The 25,077-nt window shown below is 34.7% G+C and overlaps 1 protein-coding gene across 1 annotated transcript in view; it reads right to left on the bottom strand.

The window, feature by feature from the left end:
- The window catches only part of LOC145268382 (collagen alpha-6(VI) chain-like), a 69,333-nt gene extending 47,916 nt beyond the window's left edge, over positions 1–21,417 (bottom strand). Inside the window, exons 1-5 of the mRNA XM_080123939.1 lie at positions 21,298–21,417; positions 19,950–19,988; positions 15,260–15,593; positions 12,171–12,737; positions 8,709–8,747 (exon numbers count right to left, since the gene is read on the bottom strand). Of these exons, the coding sequence (XP_079980065.1) occupies positions 8,709–8,747; positions 12,171–12,737; positions 15,260–15,593; positions 19,950–19,988; positions 21,298–21,417 (1,099 nt within the window). The remainder of the gene's footprint in view (positions 1–8,708; positions 8,748–12,170; positions 12,738–15,259; positions 15,594–19,949; positions 19,989–21,297) is intronic.
- Positions 21,418–25,077: the final 3,660 nt, after the last annotated feature.

Genomic DNA, 25,077 nt, shown 5'->3' with positions numbered 1-25,077 from the left:
ATCCCTGTTGAGCTGCTGATACATGGTGGTGTCAATGTACATTGCGTGGTCCACTATTTGATACTGTCAGTATGGCAGGGTTACCCGGTTGGTCAAGATTGGGTAGATGCCGTCTTGGTTATGTTGTACAAAGGAAAGGGTACAAGGTCTGATTGTGGAAATTATCGAGGTATCTCGGTTGGAAAGGTATTTACACGGCTCTTGCTAAACTGATTGGAAAAGCATGTATGTCCAGATATCCTTCCGGAATCCCAGTCTGGTTTTAGAGGTGGACGAGGAACTATGGATATGGCGTTTTCATCTAGACAGCTTTTGGAAAAATGTATTGAGCAGCGTATGCCTCTTTGCCAGGTGTTTGTGAACTTAACCAAGGCGTTTGACACAGTCAACCGTGAGGCTCTCTGGAAAGTGCTGGAAAATTTGGCTGTACACCTGCTTTTACAGACAAGTTCAAGCAACTTCATCGTAGTATGAAAGGTCGCGTCAACTTCAATGGTCGGCTTTCGGAAGAATTCCCTATTGATAATGGTGTGAAACAGGGTGATATAGCTGCACCAACATTGTTTTCGCTCTATCTGACTGCTGTGCTCTGGTATAGTTCCCACGATTGCGATATGGGTGTTTATATTAGATTACAAACGACTGGAAAGGTGTTCAACCTCAAAAGATTCCATGCCAAAACACTTGTTTGTGATGGACTTGTTAGGGAACTGTTGTATGCTGATGATGCTGACCTGGTAACACAATCCCCAGTAGATATGCAACTAGTGATGAATCTCTTTACAAATGCTTGTACCTGCTTCAGACTGACAGTTAGCATTATGAAAACTAAAGTCATGTATACTCCCGCTCCCGATGATCTGTATGTGGAACCTGATATCTTCGTCTATGGAAAGCGTCTTGAAGTCGTAAAATTTTTTGTCTACCTTAGGAGTACCTTATCAAATGATGGCACTCTTTATGCGAAAATAAGACAGAGAATCAGCAAAGCATCAGATGCTTTTGGAAGGTAACAAGATAGAGTCTGGTGATCTAACTCTGACAACTAAAAATTCAGTATATCAAGCATGTGTGGTACCATCCCTACTCTACGCATCTGAAACTTGGACCTTGTACCGGTCACATATAGAATTGCTCGAGAGGTTCCATCAGCACCGCCTTAGACACATTCTTGGTTTAAAGTGGTATAGCTTTGTCCCTGAGACACATGTCTTAAAAAAGGCCAAAACAAGCAGTATTGCTACCATTGTTATTAAGAACCAGATGCGTTGGGTGGGTCATCTCATCCCGCTTGAAGACTATCGACTCCCAAAACAGTTGTTCTATGGTGAGCTCTTTCTTGGAAAAACACCCCAGCACAAGCCCAAAAAACGTTTTCGTGATAGCATCAAGGAGAGTCTGGTGAGCTTTCATATTCTTGTTGACAGTTGGGAGCCACTAGCGTATGATCGCAAGCAGTGGAGGATACTGATATACAGGGGTGCAGAACACTTTGAAGCAGCCAAAATAGACCGAGCGAAGCTTAAGAGAGCATGTAGGAAATGCCAAACTTGTCGCCCAACCATGGAGATCTCTGGATCTATAAGGTGTGTGATCGGGCTCTATTGTCGAAGGCAGGTTTTGTTAATCACATGAAAGCCCACGATGATACAGGTTCCGCTGCTGTTAGTTTCATACAAATCAGTGAACGTTTTCAGTGTCATGTCTGCTTGAGGGTGTACAAGTTGCTAGCAGGGCTAAAAAGTAATCTTCGGGCACATGGACTTTTAGTAACTGAGGGAGTGGCTCTCGTCTGACAAGACATTGCAATCATCATGTATGTATGTATGTCTGCCTAAAACTTAAAAAAAGGCGACGGATTTTCACGAGATTGTTATCGCTTTGAAGCTTGACCTTTCGAATGACAAATATCGAAGAATTGGCTAAAAACATGAATTTCTTCACCCTCAGTTGGGCACTTTTCTACAAGGAGAGGTTGCTTTTTCGCCAATATTTTCGAAAGTCATCCCCTCTTTTCGATTAACTAGACTTAATTGAAACCTTCGCCACTTCCGGTTTGGCGATGGACGCATCGGCAAAGACGTCACGTATTTCTTATTGTTCGTCCTTTTCCTCCTTTACGATACGGGCTCGAGCCTGCCTGCCTACTACCACCTTTCTTTTTGCTCAACGCACACCTCCAAACACCGGACCCCTAGGCCAGTATTAAATAAGTCCAAATAGATCTTTAGTCTTGAAACAAATTTACAAAGCTTTTTCCTAAAACTGCTCACCTGTGTAATTCTGTTCCGTTTGCTTGCTTTCTAGCTTACTATAATGTAATCGTTTTCCAGTCCAATAACATTCTACTTTTACAAACACCAATAACGATTACAATGATAAACCTAAACAACTGTTGATTTGTTATTTTCGCGTGATTATTCCGTCATCTATTATAGGGTGAAACACACCAGTCTCGTTATTTACTAGGGTTTGTTATCTCAATGACTAATGCACACATAAAACCTTATATTCGAGTGATATTGATAAGTGGTGATTCCTTTCAAAAACATAAAACGTTTCAGTCTGCAGCAAGAATATCATCTTTGCAGGCCATCTTTGCTCGGTCTTTGGCTTCCACTAGAACTCAGTCTTCTCGGACGGGTTCAATTTAGTAGGAAAGCCCGGCCATTACATAATCTGTCCATATTTGTTAAAACCTATGTTCAAATAATTGATGGTAATCATAGTATATGATAAGTAGGGCAGTGACAACAGCATATTCTTTTCATTCTTTTGACTCTCAAGTATATATCCGACACAGTAAGACACAGTCAATCAACCAAGAACCACATCAGTTTATATAAAAACATATAAGACATTAACGGATATATACTCAAGAGGGAAAACAATGAAAAGAATATGCTGTTGTCACAGCCCTAATGATAAGCAACCATTTGTCAACTACCAATACTATAGATTATTCCATAAGGTAGGCGTTAAATCTGAACCTCAGTGTCAACAAAAGCAATTGTTTGTAAGCCATCTTTGGCTCTGAATAGCCCAACCAGCTAATTATAAAATATCTCCGTTCAAACTATAACAGTCATACCCTTGTTAATGCCCCGGTTTGTAATGGTGTTCATTCGGAGTCTTTCAACACTTATAGATAATTAAGCTAGTTATATCTGATACTAATTAAGCTAGTTATATCTGATACTAAGGCACACTGCGTGTCACGTTGATTCTTTTACTCCATAACATTGGCATATTAGCTGCTAACAATAAGCAACCTATATAAAATTTTTACTGTCAATGTGTCGGCACAATGGAGTATCAGTTGCATCAACAGCGTGCGCAACGTTGTTTAACGGTTCTCTTAAGTTCCATAGCGTTTTTAGTGTCAGAGTACCGCCTGAGTGCGACATAAATAACGTCATCTGTTCTTTTTGTATTATAAGATATTTTCGCGCCAAAACATTGTCTCTTACCATTGGCAATTGTTTTACTCTTCTATAAAGAAGATCCTATACTTTTCGTGTCGATGTAACGCATACATAAGAGATGAGCAAGGTTAATTACTTTTCTGCTCCTTAAAGAATAGTCCAAACGTGTATTATTAGTATTAGTATGAATATCAGACAAAAATATAAATTATAACTTATGCAGCCATTTTGTTCAAACCTCTTAAACTGTCTAAGTAACGTATATGTTAGATATTGACCGGGTAACGCCAAGTTAGCTGGACGATTATTATTATTAGGATCGTTATTGATATTTGTAAAAATATAATGTCAGAAAGAATGTTATCAAAGCGAAATAAATATTTACAGATAAAATTATTTATATTAAAATAGCTCCAAAAATTGTTAACTCGGTGAAAACAAACGTTGGAAAATAAACAAAATATGTGACGAAGGTAGATCATCTGATTTGTGCCTTGGTGACTTCGAGTTAATAACATAACGATATAGCTTTGTAAGAGTTTGGTGTAAGAGCTTGGTGTAAGAGTTTGGTGTAAGAGTTTGGTGTAAGAGGAAAAAACAGAACAAGTTAGCACGAATGATTACATCTCCGCGTTCTGGAAGCTGGGAGAAACGCTACGTTAGCATAAATAAAAAAATACAACATCTTGCAGCTCCGATGGGAAGCTAAGAATAAAACTCTATTTTTGTTTGATTTGGAAGGGAGAAGAACTTGAATAATGAGAAGAAACGAAGACACAACAGAGAGAGGTATATTTTTTTGCCTGTGCACTACACAAACTAAATGTTAATGAAGTGTTTCACTATATGTAAAATGCCCATACATAAGCAATAGAACATTTTAATTATTAGACATCACACACACACACACACACACACACACACACACACACACACACACACACACACACACACACACACACACACACACACACACACAGAGAGACTATATATATATATATATATATATATATATATATATATATATATATATACATACAGGGTAACCCCCCAAAAAGAGGCCATCTAGAACATATGCTGTAGAACGGAGAAAAAAAAAAAGGCCAAAGACCCTACTGTTTTGATGTGATGTTTTGAATATAATAAACTAGTTATGACCAAAGTTTCATTTCATTCGAACAAAACACTAAGAAACGGGGCCTAATTAGATTTGGGGCCTGTTTTTTTTTGTCACCCTGTATATATAAACGTATTAAATAAAATAAGTTAAATATTGTGTTATTGCTATTGTTATTAGCATTTAGATAATTTCTATTTCTAGTGGCCATATTTTTGTTCTTTGAGTGTAAATAAGATTTAATATATATATATATATATATATATATATATATATATATATATATATATATATATATATAAACGGGTTAAATGAAATAAGTTAAATAGACACAGTTTATAGACACTCACTCCGCTATATAACGTAATGGTCATATAAGAAAAACTAATTAAAGAAATAATTTAGAAATACTACTTTTACAAAGACATATTTTAATGGACATATATACTCACGTTTGTTTAGTACTGGTGCGATAGAAGGTAATACATTAATCGCTGAAATAAGAAAAAAAAATGATTTTTTATAATAGGAATTCTACATTAGTTTAGCTTTTCTTATTCTTTACAATAGGGTTTTTAAATGATGCTATATGTTTACAAAATCTGTCCTTGAGCCGACACACTGTAGACCCTACGTTTGTTCTGGCTCTATTATTATCAATGACCACAAATTAATATGATATGCTAGAAATGAGACAGTTACCTTCCAAGGGACATTCGTTAACTATTGTAGTTACAAAGTGGCTGATTTCTAATCCACCTTCTTATCTACTTATTTTGTTCAAACGTCTGATACCATTGAAGTAACATGTGTGAACAATCATATAAGAAATACTAATTACAGAATAAATTTAGAAATAACGCTTTTACAAATACGTATATTCCAACGAACATATATACTCACGTTTGTTTGTCACTGGGGCGATAAAACGCATAACATTAATCGCTGGAATAAGAAAAAAAATGATTTTTATGGAAAGTATACATTAATTCTTGGGTTATTAGTGTTAGTGTTTGTGTTATTGCTATTGTTATTAGCATTTAGATCATATCTCTTTCTAGTGGTCATATTTTCTAGTGGTCATCATTTCTATTTCTAGTGGTCATATTTTTGTTTTTTGAGTGTAAATAAAATAAAAAGACCCTAATTTACCTTATATGTGCTTCCGAGTTGTACTTGCTTACACCACCGCATTTATATTTGCCCTCTATCGCCCCCACAAAAGCGGAGTTATTATCTATAAGAGCATATCTGAGAAAATTGATCACATCCTGTCTGCTCATCCTTCGGCTAATATCCACATTTGTGGTGACTTCAATGTCCACAATGTGGAATGGTTAACCCACTCGAACAAGACAGATGATGAGGGAAGGTTCTGTCATGATATCGGCATTGCCTATGACCTCACCCAGATTGTTCACGAACCCACCCGTGTGCCCGATATTTCCGGTCAGTACGCAAGCCTTCTAGACCTTTTTCTCACAACTTCCCCTGAGCTATGTTCATGTTCCGTTCTGTCTCCTCTCGGATCTTCCGACCACTCGGTTGTATCAGTTAAGATAAATACGAAATGCAATAAGTCTCCACCGTACCGTATATCGATACTCTACGGCTAACTGGGATAGCTTCCGTACATTTATATCTGATCTACCCCTACATTCCATGTTTAAAAAGGGTGTATCCTCTATAGTATCAGACCTGACCAAATGGTTAGTTGTAGGCTTAGACCGATTCATACCATCTAAAAGAAACAGCCAGCCATGGTTCTCCTCTGAATGTGCTGCTGCCATCGCGCACAGAAATCACTTTTTCCATAGCTACCAATGTAATAGATGTACTGAGACTAAAGCTGCTTTCAGGACTGCCAGTAACCACTGTAAAAGAGTAATAAAAAATGCAAGAGAGCTATATGCTCAGTCCGTTAAATCCAAAGTTGCTGAACAGCGGCTTGGTTCCCACCAGTTTTGGCAAATAGCAAACAGGATTCTGAACAGAAGCGTGCGTTCTATCCCAACCATCAGCAATGGACCTGAGGTCATCTCGTCAGCATCAGACAAGGCCAAACTATTTGCCAAGAACTTTGCAGCTAATTCTACCCTACACGATGAAGGCCATCAACTCTCTGTATTTCCTCCTATAACAGACAACACGCTATGCAACATACACATATCTGTGCGTGAGGTCGCCAAGCTAATTAAGCAATTGGCCCTGACGGCATTTCGATTATAGTGCTGAAAAAGCTTCAACCAGAATTTGCCTCCATACTTTCCAAACTGATTAAGCGTTGCCTTAAAGAGAAGTGCTTCCCAACATCCTGGAAAACCTCATCATCAGTATGCTCTGTATTTAAGAATTCAGGTGATAAGTGATCCCTCTCTCAGTACAGACCAATAAGTCTCTCGTGTGTCATAAGTTGCTGGAATCCATATTAAATAGAGTAGTAGTCAACCCCCTCAGCAGAAATAACCTTCTTAGTGACATACAATATGGTTTCCGTTCTGCTAGATATACAGCACATGTGCTAACGGTTATATCTCATAGGATTAGCGAATCTCTTGACAAAGGCTTCCTTGCTAGGGCAATTGCTCTTGACATATCAAAAGCCTTCGATAAAGTATGGAATAAGGACCTACTTCACAAGATTTCCAGCTACGGTATAACTGGAAATATTTTCCCGATCATAAAAAATTCTCTCTGATAGGCTCATAAGAGTAGTGGTTGATGGGCAGAAATCAGAGGCCCTCAGTATAAATGCTGGAGTCCCTCAGGGGCCCATCCTGGGCCCAACTCTCTTCTTGATCTACATCAATGATGTCCTAAAACATATACTTAAATCATTCGTCGACATGATGTAAACATCAACGCACTGATCCCCATCTGGCATCAATTGAAATGGATGGCGCTCGACTAGAGGAAGCTTCATGCTTTGATAAGCTTCTGGGATTGACGTTTACTCCTGACCTGAAATGGAACACGTACATCAAGTCTATTGCCAAGGTCGCTGGAAAAATGGCGGAATCATTCTACCGCTCCAGAAGATATCTCACTGCTGATGCAATTCTCTACTTATATAAAAGCCAAGTACGTCCAAGGATGGAGTACTATTGCCGCACCTGGGCAGGAGCTGCTAAAAACACTCTATCCTGCCTTGACAGAGTACAAAATAGACTTCGTGGCTTAGTGGGGGATGCCCTTTTCACAGGAGAGACGTTGAGAGCCTGTATTTGTTATATCGTTACTTCCATGGCAGATGCTCGTCTGAGCTCCAATCCCTCGCTGATCTTTTACGATAAACACCCGTCTAACTGAAACCACTGTCAAAAATTTTCCCCACTCTTTATGTGTGCCAAAACCAAAACGTAGATTCCATGAGCAAAGCTTCTGTCATAGAAGTGCACGACTGTGGAACTCTGTTCCGTCTGTCTGTTTCCCATTTGACTACAACTTGGATGTCTTCAAGTCCAACATAAACAAATTCCTGATGAACCTTAAGTAGACACTTTATCAAATCTCAACATTAACGTACTGTACACACAATAACGCTTATCCCCGAGTGGCTTCCGGGCCTTGATAAGTGGTGACCACCGTGTAAAAATAAATAAATAAATAAAATAAAATAAAGTTCGAAACGCAAGTGTGATGATTTTCTTCTCATTCTCCACCTTCGAAAATTGTGTCAAACCAAAGTTCTAGTAAATATAGTCATACTCGTTAATGTGTGATTTTAATAAATTCCTTCTAAACGCGATTAACGGTCAACGTGTAAAATTACACATTTTGCGCGATTACACGGTACAACTCGGATAATAAACATTTGCTAAAAACAAAACAAAACAAAAAAACAACAAAAAAAAAACGAAAGAAATGTATCAAATAAAGATACACACTATGGTTTGTTATATTTTAAATCTAAAGTCAAATATTAAATCACGAGAAAGAAAATTCAAACAAACATTTTAATGTTAAAAACATTTAATCAAAGAATATTTTAATCAAAGATACATTTAATCAAAAAACATTTTAATCAAAGATACACTTAATCCACTGCCAAATTTTTTATTATTAACTCTTCATAGAAATTAGATGAAATATGTTACTATATTTATATATGTGCACATTTTTTTCTGGAATGTTTGATAATTTTAAAATTGCAGTTGATGACATACCTGCCTTCGGTGAACTTTTAGATGGACCGATCATCTCATCTAGGAAAAAAGAACAGATATTTATTTTATTGAAGCAACACTTCTAAAAAATTCATCTTAGGTTTCGATATATTCCTGAGAACAAATCAAATATTTAATCAAAATCATTTGGCAACGTATAGCATGAATGGATCACTCAAATCAAAAGCATAAAACAAAGCTGAAATCTTTTGCGATGATCATTTTTGCATTTGTAAAAAGACGAAACTCCAATGGATAACACTATGAATAATCAAGTTAAATGAAAAAATAAATAAATATGTTAAGAATAATGATAAATTATTATACAGTCTAAATATATTTGGGAGCGTCTAATTGTAGAAAAACAAACATTGTACACCCTTAAATGTCAGCGATGGAAGGCAGATAATCTCATGTCGATCCTTATTGAGGTTAAAAAAAGGCTCTCCTTGTGAAGACGTCATTACGTCGAAAAGTTCGATTTATAAACATATAAATTTGTTTATTAAAAAAAATCAGCGTTGAATTGGCTTACTAACCTCACACTTTTAAATTGCACTTAAACAATGATTTTATCATGGAGAAAATATATATATATATATATATATATATATATATATATATATATATATATATATATATATATATATATATATATACATCTTTTAAATAACCTTGCGTGTGCCACGGATTTCAGTGCTGACATGTTTACGATCCTTAGTAAGTCGCACTCTCCCTATCATTTGGAAATTTTAGAGACTCTTTTTATTAAGTCTTTGAGACTTTCTCTTTGCAAGCAAAAAGAAAATCTTATTGGACTTAATTTTGTCTCTATGTAATTTTTTCTGTTTTTTTTTTCCTACTCCCGCCATATTCATGACTTTTTTTTTTGTTTTAAATCGTATTTTCCTAGATTTAACTTTTATAAGTGAGGAACAAAACCCGGTTAGCTAACCTTTATTTTCATTTTTTATTTTTTAAATTCATTGTGATTTTTGGTCTGTATTTAGCCGTTTTAAAATTCTGTACCCCCGGAAAATTTTCATATATATATATATATATATATATATATATATATATATATATATATATATATATATATATATATATATAACTAATATATATATACATATATATAAAATCAATATATATATATACATATATATATATATATATATATATATATATAAAACTAATATATATATACATATATATAAAAGAAGATGTGATACTGACTCGGCTGCGCATAGGACACACCAACTTTACTCATTCTTATATACTAAATGGAGAAACGGCGCCAGAGTGTATCCCATGCCAGGAGACACCCACATAAAACATATCCTAGTTGGGTGTGATGACCTCGCCCCAACTAGAAAATTATATTATACAGAAAGCAATATGGAGGACCTTTTTGAAAAGGTCAACTCAACAAATATTCTAGCATACCTAAGGAAAGTAAATTTATATAAGAAAATTTAAGGAAATTTAAAGTCATCCAAATATACACATCCATATATAAATACAACATTTAATTTCTTAGTTCGATTTTATAAAAAAAGGGAGGAAAGGCTGGAAAAGTCCCCCCCAATAAAAAATAGTTAAAAAAAAGGACTCCGGCATTAAATGACCACATAGGTTGATATGCCGTAAAACCAATCAATCAATCAATCAATTAATCAATATATAAAATCAATATATATATATATATATATATATATATATATATATACAATTAAAATGTATTGATCGAACTAAAACCAAATATTAAAAAAAAATCTTAATACATATGTAAGGTTTTTATAAATAAAATTAAATGAACATTAGATGAACATTAGTTACAATATATGCGTATATTTACACAACATATATATATATATATATATACACGTATATATATATATACGTATATATGTATATATAAATATATTAAGTATAAAAATTAATAATTGTGAATTATGAATCAGTTTCAAAAGGATAAAAAACAAAATCAAATTGAGTACGAATGTTTCGGAAGCGATATTCATTTTATTAAAATTGGCAATAAACAGTGAAATAATTGACAAAAATTTTTTTTTAAATATAGTCTCCTCATCCCGCATAAAAAGAAGTGGGTGAGTTTAAGACACCAAAATAAAACTAGCATTTTTTGTTGTAAGGTGGCTAATCCCTATCACTGACTTAAAATCTATGCACATCAATAAACAAAGTATTTGGTGATTCCATGTTAAATCATGCAAACCATTACATCCATACTTTTATCCAAACTTTCTCCACTTGTTGGTTTCATAAAACTAGATAATCCTTCAATAACTCCTGGTTTGGAGAAACAGCTGCAAAAATTCTTCCCCTTTGTGATTGTTTTTATATCAACGAGTAAACATGTGACCCTTGGATCAGGCTATAAAATGGCTTGTTTTCTATTTTTACGATTTATTCTACATATTGTTTCGTTAGCTATTCTTTTCTACTTCCATTTAATTTGTGGCATTGCTAATATTTATTACTGGACTTAAAATACTTATACAAACACACTAATATATATATCTATATCTATCTATGTATCTCGCTTTCTTTCTCTCTCTCTCTCTCTCTATATATATATATATATATATATATATATATATATATATATAGAGAGAGATAGTGTGTGTGTGTGTGTGTGAGAGAGAGAGAGAGAGAGAGAGAGAGAGAGAGAGAGAGAGAGAGAGAGAGAAATTAAAAAAGAACAAACCAAGTTATGCGTTCATCAATGTTTCATTTTAATTGCGAGACTTCTCCTGGATGAAATAAAGACGAAACGTTGATGAGCACATAACTTGTTTTTTCCTTTTTTTCTTTCCTTATTTCGTCGGAATGTTATTCCCATTGTTCTCATCTAATGTCTCTTTGTACAGGGGGTTGTCAGAACAAACTGGCATAAGGTTACTTTTTCTATAGAAGTAAACCCTGACCAAATATTCAAAATCACATAGTATTCGCAGCTCAAATAAAATCTCCTTCCTATGGCTAACCCACAATAACTGTTATGAGGAATAATGCAACTTCTGCAAGTGATGTTACCTCAAGTAATAGCACGAAACTAGATATTCCACTAGACTAGATAAATTCTTATCCTAAAATCCAGCAAGACGAAAAGACCAAAACTGAACAAGATACGACAACAACATATGAAAATGGTTATGTTCTTAATTTCTTTCTCCCTTAAACACTCAGTGTTTGAGAGATAAAGAAATTTAATGGAACATCCGAACATCTATGTATCTCATATAGAGTTCAAGTGTTAGCCCCAGGTACTGGGTTCCTTGGTTTCTGAGAACTTTGAATGAAGTAAAATAAAACGGAAAAATATATATTAATTATCATAGAAAGTATCAACAATATAACTGTTGGCAGTGAAAATTGAATTTCTCTTATAACAATGAACGCTTTTCACAAAATTAATAAAATTGAGCTGCAACTTACTTTTGCAGGTGCTAAACACAAGTTTCCCTGTTGTAGCTTTCAGATCGTCATAACTTTGCTCCCTTACAACATTCCCGTCGTTGCTGGCAATGGCCCTTAGTTCATTTTCGTTGACATTATTACCAACGCCTATCACAATGATCTCGACTCCTTCTTGTTTTAGAAGTTGCGCTTTAGTGATAGTATCTTGTGCATTGGTCGAACGTCCATCGGTTAATATGATCATTATTTTTCTTACATTCGGTCTTGCATGGATGAAGAAGTTGATGCGGGCATAATGGAGGGCGATTCCGGTGTTTGTTTCGTCTCCAAGATCTCCTCGAAACCTGATGTTCTTAATGCCTGCAACAGTACTGGCCTTTGTATTGAATTTCGTGAAGCCAAAAGCAGTGTCCTCAATGACCACACGACCAAATGCGAGAGCAGCGATGCGGACATTATTTGGACTAATCGAAAAAAGTTCTATAAATTTCTGCAAGAAATCGGTTCCTTTCTCGAAATCAGTTGCATAGATACTCGCGGAAGAGTCGATTATGAAAGCGATGTCAACTGGTTTGTCTCTACATTCTGGAGAAAAAAAAGGAATTTTACTTTGCATAAAGACATTTGGGAAAATTTAACGTTTTGTAGCAATCTGCGTTTTAGAAACGTTTTGCTGATTTTTTTTTATAACTGTATCTCTTTATATATATGAATATGTGCAAACAACCATGTACGAACTAAATTGATAAGAAAAATTAAACAAAATATTGTTTTGAGGTATGTTTGATATAAGAAAAATATCAATGTTCAATGCTACTGTTAAGTTTACTTTTATAACAAAATAAATAACTTGTATTATCTCACTTATCTTATTTTACATAAAGACCTTTTGTTATGTATAAACAAAAAGGTTTTGGCGTAAGTTTAATCCTGACACGAACACGTTTACATAAAGAAACCGCGCAATGGATGTGTTGTATAAAGAAGAGTCTATAATATTTTTGTGTGCAATTTTTTGTGCTAAAGACAACGAAGATTACGTTTATCGGTTTATAAATATGAATCCATAATATTGGTGTATTCGCTTCCAACAACACGAGTCGACTTTGTTTACGGGTTTTAAAAAGTAACCTATACAAAATGTTTGCTGTGGATGTGTCGTTAGGATGAAACAATAATCATATCAAAAGCAGGAGCAACGTTGTTTGACGTTCTTGTAAGAAAGTGCACATAGCATTTTTCGTGTGAGAGTATTGTCTGGGTACGAGGTGAGTAACGTCAACTGTTTTACTGTGCTATAAAAAAGTGCCCATAATGTTCATGCCAATGTAACATTTAGAAAACGGATGCGTAACGTTGTGTTTAGCTGTTGCACAAAGAATAGTCCGTACATGCGTTCTTATTATTAGTATATTGGGAGAAAATAAAAATTATAATTTTTGCTGTCATTTTGTTCAAACGTCTTATACCGTCGAAGTAACATATATGCTCAATCATATAAGAAAAAAATTATAGAAAGAATTTAGAAATAATGCTTTTACGAACACACATATTAAAAATAGAGAGATATACTCACGTTGGTTTAAAACTGGTGCGATAGATTGCCGTATAATAGTAGGTATCGCTGAATACGAAAAAAAAAACATGATTTGTTACAGAAATTATACAGTGTGGAACGATAAAGTTGTCGCCCTAAAGAAAACAACACTACGGCTTAAAGAAAACAAAAAAACTTTTATTGAAAAGATCAATTCAGGTAACTTGATTATGTAGCAGAACTATCTAATCTATGTAGATGTCTTCAGCCTCAATCGGGTCCGGAACTGTGAGCATACCTTTTCCACAAGCGCCGGTGGGAACCCGGTGAATACTTGGCGGATGGCGGCTATCAGGCTGACTTCGGTGTTGTGGGAGGCTATGTTGGTGATCTTCTCGACGTATGATCAAATGAAGTAGTCCAGTGGGTTCAGGTCGGGGGAGAAGGGTGGGCTAGTGGGAGAAGGGTACAAAGTCGTAGCACTCCTTCTGAAGCCAAGCCTGGGTCTCTTTGGACTTGTGGGCCGGCGCCGAGTTCTGCTGTCACATCCAGGATCTGTCAGCCGTCACCTGATTGCACCAGAGTTGTACAGCGGCGCATCTCCAGTCTCGCTCGTTGAACATTGTGTCATTTTCGGACGTGATAGGCGGCTCCTATCGCTCTTGGGATTTATACACAACTAAACAACTAGTAGATGGTCTGCTGCTGCAGCAGCAGCAGCAGCAGCAGCAGCAGCAACAACAACAACAACAACAACAAATTCCAATTACCCTAAACACAGTCTACAATCGTGATTTTTATTTTATTTTATATTTATTTCATATGTATATTTAATTTTTTTTAAAAATAAAAATGAATTTTTATATTTTATTTTTATCAGCATTTTGTATTTGTGCAGCTATCACAAATAACAAGATACAGATGTCATTATCTATGTGTGTGTATGTGTGTGTCTGTACCAAACTACTCTGTCAATTATTAGTCTACAGACTTCGAACCTATGGAACAAATTCGATTTTATTTTTAGCCGTAGAAAAGGGCTGCCAAGGAGTTCAAATTTAAAAATTGGAACTTATTAGGCTTAACTCGACCTAATTTGTAAATATTACACATGCGCAAATATACGTTAATAGATTTAAGTGTGTTAATTTTTAAATTATTGATATTTATGTGCCATTAGGTGAAATTGTAACGAATACCGTTAAAGAGATAGTGGCACCTGAGTCATACATTTTTAATTTTGAAATCATTGCTGTAAATATTGAGCATAAGAATAAGAAATAGAAAATTGGCTTTATTATGATATATATATATATATATATATATATATATATATATATATATATATATATAAACTTTGGAACTGCTCGTTTTCTGAAGAAAATATTAACTGTCTCTGATGAGTTGTTTAGTTTCGTACGCCACACAACGAAACACGTATAAGACAAAAAATATTAAAACGAAAAATATAAACATTTTTGGCTTTGGAATGTAAACTACTTATATGTATATGTGTGTGTATATGTGTGTGTGTGCGTGTGTGTGTTTGTGTAGCGGAAAAGAAACTTACTTTGGCAGGTAATTAAACGAAGTATTGGCATGGAATTTTTCAAATCGTTGTAACTGTCGAGTCCCATAATATTCTGGTCGCTGCTTGCAATAGCCTGTAATTCTTGCTGATTGACCTGACTCCCAACACCTATGAGAGTGATTATGACACCGATTTGTTTTAGTTTTACTGCTTCAGCTATTGTTCTTTCAGTATTATTCGATTTGCTATCGGTAAGCAAGTTGACAATTTTCTTGACATTCTTCCGGGTCTTATTGACGAAAATATTCCGTATATAAGCGAGGGCATCTGCTTTGTTGGTAATAACTACAAGACCTCTCAATCTTCCCAAAGGCTGCAATAGTGTTGGTCATTGTAATGAATTCGTTGAATATAAACGCTGTGTCCTTAAATACTATGCTAGAAAAAGGGATGGCAGCGATGCAGATATAATTTGAATCAATCGTAAAATGTTGAGTAAAATCTTTTAAGAAGTCTATTCCCTTTTTGAAATCCTGTGTCAAGATAATTGGCGAAGCGTCAATTACTTAAGCAATGTCAGCCATTTTGTCTCCACATACTGAAAGAATAATATTTTTCTTTTACACACCAATATTTAACGATGTATATGCGAACGTAATGGAATTAAAATAAATATTGCGGCCAATTACTTTGCGATGCTGTTGTCAAGGTCGAAAGATCCTTCTTTCTTAGAACTGCACGCCTATGGAACTCTGTTCCGTCTGCCTGCTTCCCACCTGACTACAACCTGGATGTCTTCAAGTCCAACGTAAACAAATTCATGATGAACCGCCCCCTTAAGTAAACGCTTCATTAAATCTCCACACTAACGTACCCTTATCCCTGAGTGGCTTCCGGGCATTGATAAGTGGTGACAACCATGCAAAAAGAAAAAAAAAAATTTGCACCGCTCGTTTTTATATATATTTTAAGAAACATTAAATAATCGATTATGAGTTAACATTCAGCCTTTCATAGACGAACAGTTTAGTGGGTGCACGAGCAAGGGCATTTTCTGTGTTGGTTGCATTTCAGAGGTGTGATTGAAATTCGATCCCCCAGAGGACGTTAAGATTATCGACCGTTGTGTTGAGCTGGTCGAATCCAAAAGCTGTACTTTCAATTATAACCTTAGAAAAAGAGATGACAGCGATGGCGATAGCGTTATTGTTATGTTCATGGTAAGTTCTCGACGGAAGTCCGAGCTCTGATTGACCCTTGTAAAACATTCACAGAAAAAAATATTTTTCTGTGAAACTTGGGGGAATAAAATATTTGTACGTTGAATCGACTTCAAGTCCAATATAAACAAGTTATTGTTGAACATAATTAATGAAATTCTGGCTAGAGACGGAAAATCTGGACTTAATCAGACATTGTCATTTAAATTCCCGAAAATGCCAATGTTTTAATCAGCAAACAATAATAAGCAGATGTTGTTTGACGACAAAATGACAAATTTTCTCGATAGTGGCTACAAATGCTGGAAATATTGGAAGACTTGTTGTCAATAAGATTCTCGAGAACACCACTTGATATGGCTAGATAACGTGTGTGAAAATTACTTGTTTAATAAGAATAATAATCATAATCTTACATATAAAAAGAAATCAATCAACTTTTCAAAGTCAGACCCAAATAGCAACCTATCTCTCATATCATTATTTATTCTGTCTGGGCAATTTTGCTATTTACTCCTACAGAGATATTGACATTAATATAATTAATTTTGAGTTGTTTTTTTCTCTGGAAATACTTCTTTCGGGTATGACCAAGTGGCAACATTTTTTTTAATAGAATTTACGTTAGTTTTTAATAGAAAGGTGAATTTACGTAATTTTTTTATATAGAAAGACGATTTACGTTATTTTTTTAATAGAAAAGTGAATTTACGTTATTTTTTTAATACAAAAGTGAATTTACGTTATTTTTTTAAATAGAAAGGTGAATTTACGTTAATTCTTTAATAGAAAGGCGAATTTACGTCATTTTTTAATAGAAGGTGAATTTACGTTATTTTTTAATAGAAAGGTGAATTAACGGTTGTTTTTTTAATAGAAAGGTGAATTTACGTTATTTTTTAATAGAAAGGTGAGTTTACGTTATTTTTATAATAGAAAGGTGAATTTACGTTATTTTTTAATAGAAGGTGTATTTACGTTATTTTTTTAATAGAAAGGTGAATTTACGTTATTTTTTAATAGAAGGGTGAATTTACGTTATTTTTTAATACAAAGGTGAATTTACGTAATTTTTTAATAGAAAGGTGAATTTACGTTATTTTTTTAATAGAAAAGTGAATTTATGTCATTTTTTAATAGAAAGGTAAATTTACGTTATTTTTTAATAGAAAGGTAAATTTACGTAATTTTTTCATAGAAAGGTGAATTTACGTTATTTTTTTAATAGAAAGGTGAATTTACGTTATTTTTTAATAGAAAAGTGAATTTATGTTATTTTTTAATAGAAGGTAAATTTACGTTATTTTTTAATAGAAAGGTAAATTTACATTATTTTTTAATACAAAGGTGAATTTACGTTATTTTTTTAATAGAAATGTGAATTTACGTTATTTTTTAATAGAAATGTGAATTTATGGTATTTTTTTTAATAGAAATGTGAATTTATGTTATTCTTTAATAGAAAGGTGAATTTACGTTATTTTTTTAATAGAAAGGTTAATTTACGTTATTTTTTAATAGAAAGGTGAATTTACGTTATTTTTTAATAGAAAGGTGAATTTACGTTATTTTTTAATAGAAAGGTGAATTTACGTCATTTCTTTAATAGAAAGGTGAATTTACGTTATTTTTTTAATAGAAAGGTTAATTTACGTTATTTTTTAATAGAAAGGTGTATTTACATTATTTTGTTAATAGAAAGGTTAATTACGTAATGTTTTTAAATAGAAAGGTGAATTAACGGTTTTTTTAATAGAAAGGTGAATTTACGTAATGTTTTGATAGAAGGTGAATTTATGTTATTTTTTTAATAGAAAGGTGAATTTACGTTATTTTTTAATAGAAAGGTGAATTTACGTTATTTTTTAATAGAAAGGTAAATTAACGTTATTTTTTAATAGAAAGGTGAATTTATGTTTAGTTTTTTTAATAGAAAGGTGAATCTACGTTATTTTTTTATAGAAAGGTGAATTTACGTAATGTTTTAATAGAAAGGTGAATTTACGTAATGTTTTAATAGAAAGGTGAATTTCCGTCATTTTTTTTAATAGAAGGTGAATTTACGTTATGTTTTTAATAGAAAGGTAAATTTACGTTATTTTTAATAGAAAGGTGAATTTACGCTATTTTTTAATAGAAAGGTGAATTTATGTTATTTTTTTTAATAGAAAGGTGAATCTACGATATTTTTTATAGAAAGGTTAATTTACGTAATGTTTTAATAGAAAGGTGAATTTACGTAATGTTTTAATAGAAAGGTGAATTTATGTTATTTTTTAATAGAAAGGTGAATTTACGTTATTCATAAAAAGTGAAAAGTTCACAATTTTTTCATCCTTCGCAAATCAGAAAACTTTGTTTTCTTACCTTATTCTAATTAACATGCTTTCCTATTTCCCACTTTATCGAGATTTTCTATAAGATACAACAAGGGATAATTACATGTTAAATTATTTATATTTAAATGTATAAGGGCTCTTCTGAGTCATTTACGGCCGCCATCTTGAAATGTTAATTTTTTCTCTTTTTTATTTAAGTTCATATTAAATTTTTTTGCTCTTCTGATTCATTATTAATGAAGTTTTTACGGCCGCCATCCCGAAATTATGTTAATATTTTTCCCTTTTTTATCTATTTCTTTCCTAAAGACATAACGACCCTTTTATTTTCCAAATTTTCCAGGAAGGAATCATTTCATATTAACTAAAATCGAGTCGACACACATTTATATGCTTTCCTTTTTGTCCATCTCGAGGTAAGAAATAAACAGAGTTGAATGTAAGCGATTTTCATAAATGCTTTTAAAACCTCATGTTGATTGTGCTTCTGACTGAAGAGGGTAGTATTAACATTACTTTGCTTTTTAAGGAAACCAACCAAGAGCTCTTTTTAGTATCCTCGTTGTTCCCTTAAGTGCAATTGTCTGGATGTCTTTTGCACATGGTTCACCAGGAATATTAGTTAGGTAGGACTTCAAGTTCTTCTTCATAAGCCCTATTGCACCTATGATAACTGGTATGATTGATATCTCCTTAAGATTCCAGTTTTTTTTCATATCATACATGAGACCTTGATATTTGGTCTGCTTCTCCCTTTCAGCTCTGTTCAGACCTTCATCATTACGGACACTCACTTCAACCAAGGTTGCAACTCTCTCTGACTTCCAGGGAGAAATCACTTCATAATTACTAAAATCAGGTCGACACCTTTATGTTTTCCTTTTTGTTCATCTTGAGGTAAGAAATAAACAGAATTGCATGTAAGCGATTTTCATAAATGCTTTTAAAACCCCGTGTTGATTGTGCTCCTGACTGAGGCGGGTAATATTAACAACATTTAGACAATATTGTTGTTAAATTCGCGTGATTTGAGACACTTTAAACCGATATGCAAATATACCGTTGCTTCTTATTTGCACATGATTTTCGACAGCTTCATTGTTTATATATTAGATTCGTTTATTTTGTGTGGGGAAAATATGATTATTAAAATTCCATTTAATGACATACCTTGTTGTGGTGATTTTGCAGAATTACTGTCCATAACACCTAACAAAAAGAAACAGAAATATATTTATGAAATTAAGACATTAAAAAATATTTTAAGTTTTGCTATATTTTTGTAAACAATCAAATATTAGACCATGAGAATAATAGAACAACTTACATTAAAATAAAATAACATCTCTGTTTTAAAAAAAAAAAAATTGTTACATTAGTCAAGTTCCCTGTCTTGATTTTAACTTTTGTGAGAAGTTTTTGAAGATTTGCAAAAATATACAATTTTGAAAAGGTTATTGTTTAAGGAATCAGAAAATCAATGTTTTGCGCAGATGTGTATATGGCAGCCATTTTGGAATTTACAAACTGGTAATTGTAAAATGTACGTTTTGTAATATCCCGGCCTCTAAATAAACTGGAACACTGATTTTAACTGCTCAACCTAAATTCCAGTACTTATATATCATTTATAAATTCATATTCCAACTGTTCCTAAAGAATCTTGCTTTTATATCAATAATTCAAATTTTTAATTTACTTCTGATACTTTAAGAAATTGTAGTTTTTGTATTGCTACACCAAGTTTTCATACGTGGATTCAAAATAATCAAACTCTGAGTGATACTTATTGCAGAAATTATTACAAAGACACACACATCCAAAATTTGCTAGGACTGAATCAAAAACTGTACTCTACACGTTGTGTACTGTATACTTGCAAGGGTTTCATTTGCAGTGGCGTTTCGAGCGCATAACATAGGCATACTGTCTACTGAAATTGTTTTACTGAGATTCTGAAACATATATAGTAAATATTATCTTTAATTTTATCTTAGAAAGTAAGTTATATATTTGCACATTTATTTATATTGCTAAGTAAATATTATCTTTAATTTTATCTTAGAAAGTAAGTTATATATTTGTACATTTATTTATATTGCTAACTAAGCTAACTAAGCTGGCTAACGTTACTATAATGACTTTTTTTCTCAGAGTTCTGATATTCTCCTGATATTTGTTGTGGACCACACAACATAGTGCGATCCCTTAAGAAGATAGTTTTACACAGCATCTGATACATGTACATGTAAGCATTATCTTCATTTTTATCTAAAAAAATATGTTACATATTTCAACAACATACTTGCATATTTCTGATACTGCTAACTAAGCCATCATTACTGTAATGCTCTCTGTGTTTATAGGTTAAGCGTGAGTGATGAGTCACAAGAAAGAGAGGATGCATGTCAAACCAAGGAGTCCATTATCTGCAAGCATTGCATTCTCTGGCAGTCTGATGATAAAAAGAAATAAGGCCTGGTGCAACATCCTTTATTAAAGTCTTATGGGCTCGTACTGCAGGTAATTCTAGAGAGGGCCAATTTGAATGATCGGGACTATGTCCAAGTCCAAGGGAGACTGCAGAACTGCACACCAGAAACAATGTGTGAAGAGAGGGCGGTCTGGCATCGCTCATATCATTCGAGGGCAACAAACAAAGTTGAAATACAACGTGCAATCGCAATGCACACGCTTTAGCTACAGGATACTACACTGCCAAAAAGCCTGACCAGAAAAGAGGAAGCACAGAAGAGACTGTTTCAGGCCCCTCTAGATCTGGTTCTGCATTGCCATTCACACAATCACATACAAGTTCACTGGATAAGGAAGAGTGCTTCTTCTACCAACATGACAATGACCAACAACGGTACCAGATCAGGACTGCGAATGTAGGTAAAATTCTCAAAGATCTGTGGAAAGGTCCCATAATCCTGCACTGAAGTCTAAGCTGAACACCTGAATATCACCAGGTATTGTCTTATTATCACAAAGCTTGCTGGACCAAAAATGTTCAATGCTCTTCCATATACTAACACTAGCAAAACTGCCAAAGAACCCTTTCCACAGATGTCAAGTTTGCTTGAGCTGATAAATCTTATTGATGTGGAAACAAAAACCAAAGCGTACCTTGGGATAGACGACATTGAAACCACTTATGTCAATATACTTGGTTCAGAAATTTTTGAGAGTCATGTACCTGCATTCAGTAGAAAATGGCTGAAAGAAAGGATCCACACTTATTTGCCGACCAAAGTCTGTTTGACCAAACATAAGGAAGCTAGCAACCCTCTACTCCCCAGATGCACGTGAAAAGGACATTGTTAATGCCTCAAGAGGAGGAGAACAGCATAAAGACAATCTACAAAGCAGCACAGGTGATAAGGGAAATCATTGCAAGCAGAGCCCAAGGAGAAAAATGTCATGCAGGTATCTAGTAATTATGATGTTCCAGCTGAATTATACACCTTAATCCATTGGATAACGGTTGTGCCTGCTGGAAACAGTAAAAAAACAACAAAGTAACACTAACGGTAAGCCTAATAATAATCTAATGAACAGGTAAAGTACACGCCAAGCAGTGACTCAGCATCATTCAAGTCACATGGTGCACGAAAGAACCCTCTTATTATCCACCATGACACATGCAACAAGAAGCTGATAGATCTTCTCAATACTCATGGCTACACTGTTTCACATCATGGAAACTGATTTGGCAAATGCTGTTGTAGAAAACACCAGAGCATCCCAAGGATATTATGTTCCACTATTCTTTTGGGACTTTTGTGTTTTTCTCAGTAGATAACACACTCTTGATGGGAAAGGAATCACTCATAGAACCATCACTGCAGTGTACCAGAAAGTTGATCCTTCTAAAGAACCTCTTGCAGAACCTTTGATGATGGGTGATGCAAAGAGTCTATCATTTACACCCTACCATGTAGACATGTTCACCGTGACAAGCCAAAACCACAGCCTACCAAGAGGCTAGAACAGTTTGCTACCAGGCAGAGGATCTCAAGATCCTATCAGCTGACACAGCTTGGATAGGTTGGTGTATCTGCTTTATCCAGAATGAAACCCCAAGAAACTTCCAGCAAGATTCCAGGCTGGGCAGAATATAACTCACTGCTGTCTGAAAGCCGTCCCTTGACGCAGGTTGGAGCCTTGAAACTACCCCCAGAGGTTTCACACGTGACTGTGAGGATGGCTGAAGAAGTTGCCAGTTAGGGAAGATCATCCCACGACAATTACCTAAAGGGGACAAACTGTACAATGTAATCACTAATGCCTACATCCCAGATGAGTATGTACCACACATCTTGGATGTTGACATCACTGGTCAGAAGTTGTATAAGGATTATGTGTCAGAGCGGATCAATGGAGACGTCAACCTCTGGGCCCCTGTGCAGAAAAAGAACAAGATGTCCCTTTCTGGGAGCAAGAAGATTACAATGAAACTCAGAGGCAATACTGTGGATCTGAAGGAGACCAAAGACCTGTTTGCAAGGCTGATAGCACTTTCCAGATTAAGCTTAGGCATCAACCAGAAAGAGGCCACAGGAAACCATGAATTCACTCTGACACCAAAGGCACTGATGAGATTATGATGAGATTATGATGAGATTATGATGAAATCCTCGTTTTCGACACATACAGGAAGAGTGCAACCAGAAATAAACGAAAACAAGGAAAAACTTGTATTCAGTCAGTATTAACCCTAACCCTAACCCTAACCCAGACATGACACTAACACCAAACACATCCCAAAGAGCAGGTTCAAATTCCATGACAATCCAAAGCGGATCTAACTGACTATCTTGTCGCCAAAACTCTATAGTATAACAGCGGATCATCATCTGCTTCTGGATACACTAGGAGCAACAAAGACCTGTCTTTGAAATAAATAACCACGAGGGAGTTGACACACTGCTGATCCACCAGGCTATACTGTCTTCACAGCGAAACCCACCTGATGCACAATTGGCATTTTTCTCTCCAGATTCACACGTTTAAATGCTAGTCACAGCAAACTATGGCCTATTGCTGAAAAACACGCCCACTTCTATAGCCTCCGGTGTTTTTCAAATTGAACCACCGTGGCGAGCTCTATGTAAAGAAAGCGCAAAGACTTTGCCAGCCTTCCATGTGTTCACTTGGACCGACAACACAGGGAGATCCTCCCGTATAGGGTAGGCAACCTGGTTGCAGATCTACCTCAAAGCAGATGAAGATGTTAATGCTCTGCAGATGCTTATGGATGAAACAGAAGTGACAGGAGGAATGCTGTCAACACTGGAGTCCTTCGTATGTACATTTAACTCCCCTAAAGGTATTGACATCAAGACAATCCCTGAACTGCGATGGCATATGTTCTGTAAGCATATGGCAGAAAGTGACAGGCTCCCTCCAACACCTGGAGCTCTAAAGCAGCACATTTTGAGAGTCCGTGTCCAAGCAAGGATATGGGAAAATCAGCCATTGCTCTGTAGATTCCACAGCTGAATCCCCTGTAAAATGGGTAAAATCAAGCAATTGGATGGCATGCTGAAACAGAGGTCCTCTCAGTCCCTGAAGCCATCTTTGAGATGGTCCAATGCAAATGTAAATCTGACTGTTCTTCTGGCAGATGTTCATGCAGGGCTAAGGACTTGGCCTGTATTGACATGTGTCAGTGCAGCAGCCAGTTCCAGAACGATAAAGATTCCCAAACTGTGATGTACGAAAGTGATGATGATGATGATGATGATGATGATGCATAGACTATGATCAAACATGTCATAATGTTTAAGATAGTTACACAAACATCCAAATTTTACAGTTAAAACACATCTCAATGAAAATAACGGATTTAGTGACTGTCTGCCCGGGATGTTAAGTTTTTTTACTCATATGGTGCATTATGTATTTCAATGGGAGGTTACAAAAATGAAATGGAAACTTGGGCCATTGGATTCTTTGACTCTGAAAATGTAGGTTTAGCAGTTAAAAACAGTGTTCCCATTTATTTAGAGGCCAAGATTTACAAAACGTACATTTTACGGCTGCCATTTTGTAAATTCCAATATAGCCGCCATACACACATCTGGGTAGATGCAAACATTGATTTTCTGATTCGTTAGGCAATAATATTTTGAAAAATGTATAGTTTTGAAAATTTTCAAAAAAATCATACAAAATCACATAATGAAACTGGCTACATTAAAACATTAAAAACATCTTGTAAAGTTTGGATATATTTTTAATAACAAATCAGACATTACATCAAAAACACATTTCAAACTTTTGTCAAATTCTG

This window comes from Euprymna scolopes, chromosome 43 (genome assembly GCF_053919585.1).
Source record: "Euprymna scolopes isolate OS-2025 chromosome 43, ASM5391958v1, whole genome shotgun sequence".
NCBI lineage: Eukaryota > Metazoa > Mollusca > Cephalopoda > Sepiida > Sepiolidae > Euprymna > Euprymna scolopes.
Note: the sequence above shows the minus strand (reverse complement) of the source record. Positions and strands in the feature narration are given on the sequence as shown.